The following is a 12,699-nucleotide window of genomic DNA, read 5'->3' as shown; positions in this document are numbered from 1 at the left end:
TTACACACAATTGTCGGAATGTTATCACGATGTTCTTATTCCACCCGCTTTCCTATTGATGAATATTCATTCTATTGAATAATTCAGGTTATTCCAATTAAAACATGTACATATTTATAATCACGAGTTGCAACATTAATACTCATATTAGCCTTGTCTGTGATTGTAAATACCTCTCGCGTGGAATCGTCAGATTTAAAAATTCCTTAATCAAAATCTTTCTCGTTTGCGATCAGTATTAAAATACATACAATCTCCCATAATATGCGAGTATGAGTTGACAATTCGCGTAATTCCTTCAGTAACGATAATTCCACGTTTATGCTAATACTAATCCAAATGACCCATTTCAAATTCTTCAATTCACATTTATAGAAATTGTAGGAATATTTCTCTGAATAATTATCGCCTATGTTTATTCATTTGTGTAATCAAAATAATACGAAACAAATCTTTATTGTATACAAAATCTTGTGTTCTAGCTCTACTAGTGCCTGCAGCCCCTAGTGTTAAAATTGCATAGATTAGTGGAACGAAGGATAAGTAAATTATGATCATAGGAATACAGAGATTGTTTCTAAATTCTTACAAATGATTTGAAGCACAATAAAAGTCTCTGTAAAAATTCTTAGAAATAATTTGAACCGAACGACGCGACACATTGTTGGACGAATGTAGCCTACAGGACTATTCGAGAATGAAGAGCGAATACAATCGTTGAGAAGCACTATGACCGTATAACTGGTTCTTCGCAGGTCCCCCCAAAAAGGCTCTTATTTAAAATCCCCGAAAGCTCCGGGAAGCTCGTGCACGGAACGTGCTCTACTCGAAGAAATGTATTTGGGCGTGACAGACGAGGCTTCTTCTAGCAGTTCTTGGCAGACTCGCGATTTCGTCCCCACAATCCATTTCGTTGTGGAAGCTTTCCAGTGCCACCTACCGCTCCTCCCTCCGCCCACCGTGTACCTGCGAGCTAACGTAAAAAGCCACGGAATCCTATAAAGCTAGAAAGAGTAGGCGGCAGGACGAAAGCTCTTAGCATGTCGGCATCTGTTAGAATCTTGCTTCCCCGCTGGACGGCAAATGGAGTCCAACAATTTAAGAGGGGCCTACAATCGGGAGGAACGCAATTATTTGTCCCGATAGTCATCCCTTGGGGGTGAAAAGCCCCGTCCGAAAGTTCAGGAAACTCTAATTCTTCCGGCGAACCTGATACTACACTCGATAACACGTATCAACGCCTTATCAACGTCCGGTCCCCTCCCAGGTATCTACAAGAGCCCTAAGTTCCTGCTTGAAGTTATCTTACTTTATCTACCAATGAGAGAACGACGTTCCTCCGTGAATGCTCGCTCAGTCGAATTTTTTATTAGAAAAGTCCACAATTTTTCTTCTAACTTTTCTTCCAACATTGTAGTGTTACCGAATGCAAATAAACAACAGATAGTTTCTCAATCAACGTCCATTTAAATACAGTCGATAACATTGATAACGGAGATATTAAGCAGAGCAAGCTGAAAGAAGCTCCTCGTGTGTTCATTAAATATTTTTAATATTGTTTCTTTCATCCGAGTACGACGTTCCGAATAAAATGTCAGCTTTCATACTGCGAGCGGTATGTGAAATAACTAGTTGCCTGGAATATCAGGCAGAAACAAAAATTACCGCGTCGTCGGGCCGGGGCATCTTCTTTGATGTCTGACGAACACGCGACGCGGTGTTCGGAATTAATATTTTCCAACTCCTCGTACGTAATTTCGAGGTGGAACGCCGCTGAAAGGCGGACGAGACATTAAGTCGAAGGGCGAGGAGCGGAATCTAGGGTGGAAAGCAAGCGATAATGGCGGTTACGGGAGGGGTGCCTCGGAGATATCCCACTTTCGAAAACGCGCCACGCAGAGTGACGAGAAGGCATGAAGACGCGAAAACGCTCGATGAATACTTAACGTCCTTTCGGATGTCCCAGAAGAATCGCGCGGCGGAATGCTTTTCACTCGTTCTCTCAATAGTTCACGCTGAAAAGAAAAGAAAAGAAAAAAAATATAAGAAGCAATTTTTCCTCGTTATTGCTGATCTGTCTGGAGATTCTTGGAAACAGTTTTTCTACTGTAGGAATATTTTAAGAGAAACTCCTACGTCTCAGGTGTGGAGTGATCTCATACCGATTTCGCTAAAGTCCTTTAATTTCTCTCTTAATAACTCGATACTTAACGCATTCGCTCGCGACTCTCGTTCTAGTGACTCTATCTCTACCGACTGACACAACATCCCTCGCATTCGTCCCTTTTATCCAAGGCCCACTTTCATTCTTCCTCTCTCGCACTCTCATTCTCTCTCTATCCGTTCCACATCCATTCTGAAAACCCAAACAGTCACGTACGCCCCGCGCTTGGCGACCCTAAACACTTTACTCTTGTCACCGAGACCCAAACACTCTTCTTTCGCACTTCGGCCCAAACACGTTGGCGCCACAATGTCGCGTCCACAGTCACTCTAAACGATCACTCCAATACCGTGTCTCATTCATAACCCTACACTACCATGATATTAAACTTGCGAATCTTTATGCGAAATGTCGCATTCATCGGACTGTATCTGTCGCAGTCGGCTGCTACGTGCATTTGTTTACCTTTACTAGACAAAGCGTACAGTCCCCGGTGTTAGCGAAAGGGGTTAAAGGCACCGCGCGGGATCGAAGCACCGGTTCTACAAAAGTAGCTGTCGCCTTAAGGGTCTCTTCATACTTGCCGGAGGCGAACGTTAGTATGGATACTACCACGATTTTCTAATACAGACGCACCGGAACCATAAAAAGCAACCTGAGAAGGCGCTCGAGATGCTCGCAACAAAAGCTAAGACCCGCACACAGCGGGGGTTCGCTACCTAACTCCCGAACAGTTTACTCCCCTCTACACCCCGGGGATGCCAATGCATCCGCTGAGAGCTGGGCAAGCCGTTGGGCATCCGTTTTCTGCCGCCTGACACAGAATCGCCTGGCACCGCCGGCCGCCTTCTGTCACAGACCGCGTGGCATCGGCCGCCGATGCCACGACAGCATCACCACACAATCCATGTTCGAAGTAGAGAAAAGAATATTGTTCATCTAAGTTGTAATGTTAAGAAGTAATGGTTCAAACTATAATCTAATTTAACGATGGAACGATGAAAATCAGCTTCACAAATCAATTTTAGCATTGTTAAATTATATCTTATATCTTATAAGTGATTATAAGCCAAAACTCCGGAGAACAAATTTAAAATGATTAGAATTCATTGGTTGCAAGGTGTGTACGAAAGGTGGTGGGAATAGTGGAAAATTGGAAAAGTGGAAGTATACGTACAACATTTGGTTCGCAAGCATCTACGGTTATAAATCTGAGTACGTTAACGGTGAACAAGGTTCAGCATATGCTGCTTTTAGCTGGCTTAAAAATTACGAAAGTGGTAGGTACATTCGGAAGGATTTTTGATTTATGACGTCAATGGTCGGTACGTCGTCAATGGGAATTGTTATACCTGGCCTTGGTCGCACGCTTGTCGCGTCGTTCGTAAGGTCTTACGACGCAATAAAAACCAAAAAAAAAACCATTTTAATTTCGCCATTTTTTAAGTGCCACCATTTTTGGGGGTCTATCGTTAGGTCCGCCAATGCCCATATCAGCCGCGCCCGTAGTCCTAGTGTTTTGGCTTCGACGTCACACGCTACATAGTATATGTGACCGCTGTAGCCAATATCTCGACTATAGCTGAAAGTACGTGTGAAACGAGGCCTGTCCCTTGCACTCTGATCCAATCGGCCGCGCATTCGTACCTATGCTCTGACCAACGAGACCGAGGCAGTGAAGCACCCAGCGTGCGTCCTTTGCTAATCGTCTTGCAAGGGTAACTTCAACTCTGTCGCACTCGAGCGCCTATGTTTACGTCTACTGTCTCGTCTCATTGGACAAGATATAGATACGCCATAGCATTCCTGCCAGGGAACCTTCCATCTAATCATTTTTAGGTCATTATGGACAAGAATTCAGAAGTTTCCATGTACATTTTTTCGTGTCGTAAGACAAAACGATGCAATTTTTATGTGGAATTAATTATTATTCTACAAGTTACCATGTGATTGAGTCATTACACACGATATCGGACACTTTTGGGTGTATTGTTTCGGATTTCTTCCAGTTTCACTTGGACCACAATACATTTCAATGTCATCAAAAGTCGAGACATAGTCCCCCAAAAATGATCGAATTCACAAGGCATGATCCCCTTCCTAACGTGAATACTTCCTATAAAAAAAAAACAACTATTCTCGTTTTTACAATATATGTATAATTTACGTTAATATATAAGGATGTGTGATGCTGTTTCACGAAGAGGTAGGAACCATTCCTATTTCCATAATGTTCTAGAGGAGAGATACCGATAGTTTACCTAAGGACCTGTAGAGCCCCGAGAAACCTTTTTTTTGTGTCACGCACAGCAGGGAACTGTCAACGCGGTCTCGAAAGGCCATGTGGTAATGATCAGCCGCTTCTTCTGCCGCCGGACGACGGCGGTCTCTGGGAATAGTCCAATGGCCGGAACGAAGGCGCTCGAGCTTCGACAGAAAATCGGTAACATGGCATTTGGACCTATAGTCCGTACGTAAAACCCTCCGGTTCCGGCAAGTATGAAGAGACCCGAGTTCTCAGCGAAACCGTCGCGCAGCTTCCCATAGCGGTACGTTTAAAAAATGCACTTGGCCGTCGAGCATACGTTTCTCGGTAGAAAAATCTGAAATTCCTGCGTTGTCTTTGTGGCACGGTCGAATGCCAAAGCCTCGGGAGAAGCTCCGACGTCGTGCTGAAGAGATGGGAGGGGGGGACTATGGGGAGAGGGGTGGGTGGGTTGGTTGAATAGCAAGGAAGGCGCCAGGAGAACAACAAACCGCCACGAGACCGCGATGGCTGACGCTCCGCTCTAATGGCACCACTCAAGATGCAATATCGCTGCATGAATATTATATAGCATCCACACGACCACCACCTGCCAGACGCTCGCGTCTTTATAGCCACCTTAGACCGCGCGGGTATCGTCGCGTCGGGCCCTCGCAGCCCGCAGTCTGGCAGCCGAGTTAACTGTACGTGTGTTTCCACGTCTGGAACCGTCGTCTACAGGAGCACGCACACAGCTGCACAAGGACAAGTTCGTTTCCACGTAAGTGCCAGGGACTCCACTTACGCCGGGAAGCTATGATTATTTCAAGGTGCACTCACAAAAATTGGCTGGCCTTCTCGCGGAGGCTCCACGGGATCGCTGGCTTTTCGGTGTTTCTCCCCGTTCGGCGTTTCGCGTTTTCCGAGCGCCGCACCTGAAAGGCACGCCACCGCGCCGGCCCCTTTGACGCCAGATTGCCGGAACTTGGCTTAAAGAGCCCCGCTTCCACGTTAATGTTGGATGCCGGCGCACGGCTTCCCCGGTACTACCGATACCACCCCGGGCCGATGCGATCGATCTATCCCCTCGGATATTTGGCATGCGGAGGAATTTTGAATGCTTCCCCGGTTTTTCGGCCGCGCCAACGCTTACGCCCGCGTCGGAGCCCTGCGGTATGGTGCGACGCAGAGAGACGCTTCTGACGTTGCCGAACCGATCACATAATCTCGGCCGTCTCGTTTCGATGAGGTTACACGGGCTACCTTTTTCGATCGGCTTTCCGGTCTCCAGGTTGTATTTTGTTTTTCTTCCTCGCGCATAGAGGGATGTGTGCAGTACAGTGTTTACTCGGTATACAGTAAGGAGCAAAACCGATTACAGCATAACTTTTTTCAAATTAGTCCAAGTAACTTTAGTGTTTTGGAGAAGTTGGAAGGATTAGTTGGGAAAGTGGGAAAATTGCCATTTTTCACGATTTTCGACTAAAAATCGCACTTTTAATCGTTTATAACTCGTAAACGAAGTAACCAATATCGGTGAAATTTTCAGCATGGATATAATTTATTCGAGCGAATCAAACACACTCTTTAAATGTTCAATACAGGCTCAGATAAAAAAGCTGAAAAAACCAACTTTTACTATTTGTTTTGCGATTCCGACCAATTCAAATTTTTTTCAAAAATTTTGTACACCTCGTCTAATAAACTAATCCTTCTAACTTCTCAAAAACATTATTTGATCTAATTTTAAAAAAGTTATGTTGTCTCAAGTACTTACTGTATGTCCAAATCACGGGTCTAGCCAGGGAAATACGTCGGCCAGGAGATACAGTCTTTTCGCGATACATGTCCTAAATATCTAGCCGATACAAGTCCTAGAACTATCCCCACTGCCGTGGGTTATACCCCGTGAGGGATCCCGAAGCTCGAGTAGCCTCGGTCGCGTTTTCTACGTTCGGCAGTTTATCAAAGAATTGTATCTTCTAGCCGATATATGTCCGTGGGTAAATCCGTGTTGTGGACACATATCGAGAAAACACTGTACTATTCTTTGATCCACGCCAAACGTAAAAAAGTATAGCTAGAGGCCTCGGTTTCGTGGCCCTTCACGGGGTATACCCCGCGGCAGTGTGGATAGTTCTGGGACTTTTATCGGCTAGGCATTTGGGATACATATAGAGTAAACACTGTAGTATGTACCTGATTCGCGAGGTTCTTTACAGAGTTATGGAACGTGTTAATCCTTTGCCGACGAGAATTTTTCACATACATGTCGCAAATAATGGGAAAAATGGACAGCACGTAACGATTTTTGTATGTACATAATTAACGCACTTTATTTACCGGAAGCCTATTAAGGGGGGAACCTTGTGTAAATGGGCTGTTCTTCTAGAATTTTTTTTTTAAATGTAATGCGTAGATTGATTTAAAATTTGAGCTATCATTTATTAACGTTATAATGTAAACAAAAATATATATTTTTAAATTTTAATCGTTTATATCGATGGTGCAATGGCGGCTTGAAAACGGCATCCTGGAAATGCGCCGAGCAGCGTACATTGCACAAAAATGATCCGAAACAAAAATATCAAAATGGAATCATTAGTTTATGCAATTACGCACAACATGACACGACATGATTGTTTGCGAATGTTCCAGTATATTCTGCGGCTGTATTGACTTCGCGAACGGAGTAGAACGCCTTAATTCAACAAGTTCCAGTTGAACGACGAGTCAGAGGCGGGTAGAAAGGCAGCGAGTGTGAAACATTAACGAGGGGCAAATACGTAAAGAGACAGTCGCGCGTAGATTGATGAATAAATAGATAGATGTACATACAAACACACGGCCGGATGCCAGATCCCCGTGTCAACAGCAACGTAGGGTTTATCGAATTTCTGCGAGAGCTCTCGGAAAACGATATAAATATTAAATCCCGTCTGTCTTTCGGGCCTGGCTAGTATCGTCGACGTCGCTCGCAAAATACATTTCCACGGCCGGAAAACATTCTCAGAGCGAACCTGACTGTGCTTCACGTGTAATTTCCCGTTTTTTCCCTACCCCTCCACGAGCTGTATCGTTAATTCCCTTTGAACCGGATTTCACCGGTCTGCGAGAAAGTAATTCTAACTGTCGTTCGTGTGCCTCTGCGTCCACGCCGGTGATGGGCATGATCCTTCTCAATTAGGATAACTTTATGGGAACCATGAACTCTCGGCCCACTCACGAACAAAGTCAAGCCGAATCCGAAACACGACGATAGCCGGTACCGAGTTATCGTCTTATATCGGAGTAAAATTGTATTTTTCAAATTATGGAGTATTTTTACTAATTTCAATTTGATCTATTAATTTTTGTCACATATGCATAAAATCCGTAGTCTACTGATAAAGTACTTGAACATTTTATGGCGGCATCGATGCATCCATTGCTATCATGGTACCAATACCATTCGTTATTCATTTTAACAAGTATTAATATCAGCTGCGGGTACCGGTTATAGTACTTTACTTATCAATACGCTTCGATTATTCCATATACATACTTGATGAACTACTTGAAAATCATGAGGGAAAATTTGGACCATTCCCATCGCTAGTTCACGCAGAACGTTTGATACTTCTGATAAGACTCGTTCCTGAAACTACCCTCCGCGCCGTATTACTACAGATGGAAGTGTAATTGACAGGAAAGACGACGGAGAATCGTTGTAATTGAAGACAGAGAAATTAAATTAGCCTTTGATGGCGAAAAATGAAATGTCATGTACAACGCAATTTAAGCTTAATCGTTTCTCAGCCGGAGATATTCGCCGTGTCCAATTCGAAACAATATTGCCACGCTCGATTGGCTCAAAATTACAGAAATGATAATTCGTTTGAGTTCAAACAGTTGACTGACAAACGAAAATTGGGTTACCGGGAATTAACGTTGAGTTACGGGTCCATAAAATTGTATCGCGATAATTAATCGGTATGTTTGGTGGCTGAAATGTTGTATGATGTGTGGTTTTGTATGTGTAAATAAAAGAAGCATCCTTTTTAAAAACAGATGAATATCTGTGCAGCGCCTGTATTCTGAAAGGAATGTAAACAATGTTTGTTTTGCATAAAAATCTGCAGTCCAGCGATAAGGGTATTTGGACAAAACTTTTATTAATCGAGCACTTATTTGTAGGATATTATACTATATTCTAGAACAGTTTTAATCGAGTTAAAATTACACATTTGGCCAATGTTACCTAATAGAAATGTTTAAAATGTCAATAATTTTTCTATTTTTTTTTTTAGAAATATATTTAGCGAAATATTACAGTAAAGTAATACTTAAACACAAACTGACAAAATGGTATTGAAATTTCTCACTGTATCTGTACTCGTCCTGTAAAGGATTACATTTTCAGAAGATCGGAGCTTTGCGCAAAAACAAATTCATCGCGTGTTTTCGACTTACTTTTGTACATATAATCCGATGCAATCGTCCGATTCCACATGAAATAATCCGGCTTTCCATGCTTGAAAATGTTCCATTTCATTAACGGGTCTTCGCAGTAACAAGTTAAATTCATCGCAGCGAGCGAAGACGGGGAGAACTCACGAATACAATTCAACAGAGATATATACAGATAATCCCGGCGGCATTCTGAAGTTAAAATTCAACGCATCCAAATTAGACGCGTAAAGTCGTCCGCGCGCACGTTTTTACACCGAACTCTGTCACACGGTTCGCTCCGGGGGTCCGCGGAATTTTTCATAATCCCAGAAACGCGACGGGGAGGGGGTTGCGGAGTGGAATTTTTTTTTATAATTCACGAGCACCCTCGGTTTATGCAGGATAGTCTCACGGGTCCCTTCTCGCCTCATTAACTGTGAATCAGGGGGGGGTGGGTGGGGTGAAAAAAAGAAAAACCAACCTCGGGGGTGGCTGATGGAGAAAGGGAAAGAAAAAAAAATTGTTCAAGGGACGATCGCGAGGCAGCGGAGAAACCCGGGAGAAAGAATGGGTTGGCGGCAGGAAAGGCAGAGAAAATTTCGGGACACGAAGTTATCAGGTGGAGACGCGGAAGGGGTAATAGTCTGTAAAGCTGAGGGGTCAGAGGGGGGACGCGCGGAGATTGTAAAATCAATGAGGTTCTTTCACGCGCGCCGCGTGACTCGGTTCTTCATCCGACGTTTTCTGTTTTTCGCGAAGCCTCGATCGCCACGCCTCCAACGATCGGTCGCGTATCCGACGATCGAGCTTGAAAACACTGCAAATTTTTCTTACCCTCTTTTTACCCCCCTGCAAATTCTCATCGGATCCGAGAACTATTTCGTCGCTCGACGAAAATTGTCGGGTGCACGACAGACTTTTCAATGTTCCCTTGACAGCTGTGACGAGATCGATTCACAGATTTTAACGTTTAACACGTCGACTCCCGTGACACCCATATATATGAGTGACGCAATTATTTCCACAGATATAAATATAAATTTTTGTTAGAATTTCTTTCATTTTTTTCATAGTTTTTCTCGCTTCCTGACTACATGATTTTGATTCGATCATTTCAAAAACATATTTGAACTACGTTTAAAGAGTTCTATTTAATTACGAATGTTTCACAATCATATTCAAAACTGTAAATGCATTACCAAAAAAAAAATGAAAATACTCTTCTTTGAAAATTCTTTAAAGTGGTAATGAATGTCTGTGTAACGCCTATATCTTGAATATGATGCAGACAATTTTTATTTAGTTATCGTTTTATATTCTATCAGTCGTGAAGTAGATAATAATTACAAGTAAATAATAATTCCAATGAAATCATATTAGTATTGTAAATCTGTCTTAAACTTGTGCATGTATTGTATAATGAAGACGTACCGAAACGTTTTACCAAAAAATTCAACTGTAAGTTGCACCGCTATTCCAAGCAATCCGCACAACACTCGTACCTCTCTTGCACTTGAGATGCGGAAGTTTTCGCATTTTCGCCGAGCCTCTTGTTTTGCGGATCTTCCATTCTCTTTCTCATACCCGTAGTCTTCAGCGAAGGATTTTTTGGACGCAGCGATTCGGGGTAATGGTTCGGCTAGAATAAATTTATTGCTGGCTGCCGGAGAGCTTTATGATCTGTTCTTGCGGGAATTTTCGAGGCTATTTTCTTGTAGACCTGTGCTCGGTACTTGGAATTAGTTCGAACTATTTATTTGCCATTGCGTTTGGGTCATGCCTTTCTCATATTGCATTCATAAAAATGACTGATTTACAAAATATTAATGAATAATTTACGAAGAACATTTGTTTGCAGATTATTTTTATTATTAATTTATGTTATTATAATTATATTATTATTATTTTAATTATTTTATTATTCTTATTCATATTTTTATTTTATTCTATTCCCTGCACATTACGCAGAAAATTGTAGGATAATAATTACATGAAAACGATGATAATAACTTTCAACGCCTGATCATACAACAATTTTGAATTTGGAAGAGTTTTACCAGAAGTCTGCTGGCTTCTAACGCATGGACCGTGTCAGATGACCTGTACGTTCTTATTTCATAGCAAACGGAAACCATGCGAATAGTACCTCGAACGGTAGACACCTCTTTAATCATGGAAATTAAGAGGCTCGATCGATCAGTTCAACGGAAGCGTTTATTTTCTAGCAGGACGTAAAGAGTAATTAAGAAGTTCTGATCGTTTCAATTCAGTCAGAGACTTCTTCTCTGATTGATCGGCGCTTTAATTGTTCCCGGTACTCTTTGTTTCTTCATTGTTACAGCATTCTCCATTCTTCATCGTTCCATTTTCCTTTTTCATATTGTTTCGTTGCGTCGTTGCAGTCGTTTCTATGCGAGAATCAAAGTTCAGCACAAGTTTTCCAGTTCAATAATTAAGAAACTGTTCGAGTCAAAGTCGGGCGGGACACCCGGTATAAAAATAGAAAAGAATTTTGCTTACCTTTCTATAACTCGAACGAGAGAAGAGCTGCGACTATGTGCGAATTTTCTCGTTGGTTACCTATCCGCTGAAAAGTTTTGCTCGTTTAATTTTTGTTTAACGAGCCGGCGAGCGCGGTTGCAGGATGTTGTAAATTTTCGCTGGTCTTCTAATTTATTCCGTAAACATGCGAAGAACGGCCAGCAAACAGTGAAAACCGATCGGAGTATTGCTCTGGATCCGCCATTACGCGGAATCGATCCGCTCGATATTAGCCGCGCTTTTGAGCGTGTATAGCGCGCAGCACGCAGCCGTCGACGTCGTCGTCGCCGTCGTAACACATTTACATTCGCCGGGCAACGGTGAAGGGCCGCGATACGCGATATTCATATTTATTTATGAGGAATGTACACGGCCCTATTGATTTTTCGACGTTAACGCCGTCGGCTCGTTATTCGAACGGCCGCCACCCTTTCACCCTTTCATGCCGTTCTACCGGGCAATGAACAAAGCCGGGCCGAACCGGTGCCCGGCAGAAGTCCAAAACGTCGATGATCGATTTCATACCGCGCGACACGGTTCAAATACGAAATTAGCAGTCGCGGATTTCGCCTGGCGCTATTACAACTGCGAAAAACCGCGTAGGAAATGCGCAAACTACGCTGCCGTACAGAAAACCGGAAATGGTTTTCGCTTTAAATCCTGCGGTAGTGTCTCACCTACACCGGCTGACGAACAGATAGCACGCATTCTTTCATTTTTGCGTATTTTTAAAAGTTCTGGGAAATTTGATAAGATTTCAGTTTATCAAATGTATCATACATTCGCTTTAGAAGAGAGATGTAAATCGTCAATTAAGCAGAGTATGTTTAGTAGAGGTAAAAGAAAAAATTGAGAAATACCTCAATATTTACTTTGCATAATAAATTTTCGTAATATATGCATGAACTGTGAAACAAGTAGCAAAATATGTTACGAAACCATTAAACCAAAAAGAATCCTCAGTTAACCAGTGGAAAAACGAAAGAAACCATACAGAATTTACGTGTGGTTTTTTAGAATTTTATTAAACGAATACTAACATAAAACTATACAGAAATTTTTATCAGGCGGTATTACACGGAACCTTTATGTATAATCAATAATTATCAGAGCTCAATTAATAAGTTATTTTTATCGAGCACAGACTGACACTCTTCCTATATTTACTTTCAGCTATTTCCACGCCAGCCTGCACCTACGTGAGGTACAGTAGCTTGGAGGATGTCAGGCCGCAGGAGTTAGGATTCCGTCAGCTAGAGTTCACCCCCACGGTGGTATCGAAAATAAGGTAAGAGTTGATTGTCCTGAATGTGCATCT

The 12,699-nt window shown here is 42.5% G+C and overlaps 1 protein-coding gene across 1 annotated transcript in view; it reads left to right on the top strand.

The window, feature by feature from the left end:
* LOC143354710 (uncharacterized) overlaps positions 1-12,699 on the top strand; it is a 235,594-nt gene that overhangs the window by 89,567 nt on the left and 133,328 nt on the right. Inside the window, exon 3 of the mRNA XM_076788974.1 lies at positions 12,555-12,669. Within this exon, the coding sequence (XP_076645089.1) occupies positions 12,555-12,669 (115 nt within the window). The remainder of the gene's footprint in view (positions 1-12,554; positions 12,670-12,699) is intronic.

The sequence above is a fragment of the Halictus rubicundus genome, chromosome 1, assembly GCF_050948215.1.
Source record: "Halictus rubicundus isolate RS-2024b chromosome 1, iyHalRubi1_principal, whole genome shotgun sequence".
Lineage (NCBI taxonomy): Eukaryota > Metazoa > Arthropoda > Insecta > Hymenoptera > Halictidae > Halictus > Halictus rubicundus.
Note: the sequence above shows the minus strand (reverse complement) of the source record. Positions and strands in the feature narration are given on the sequence as shown.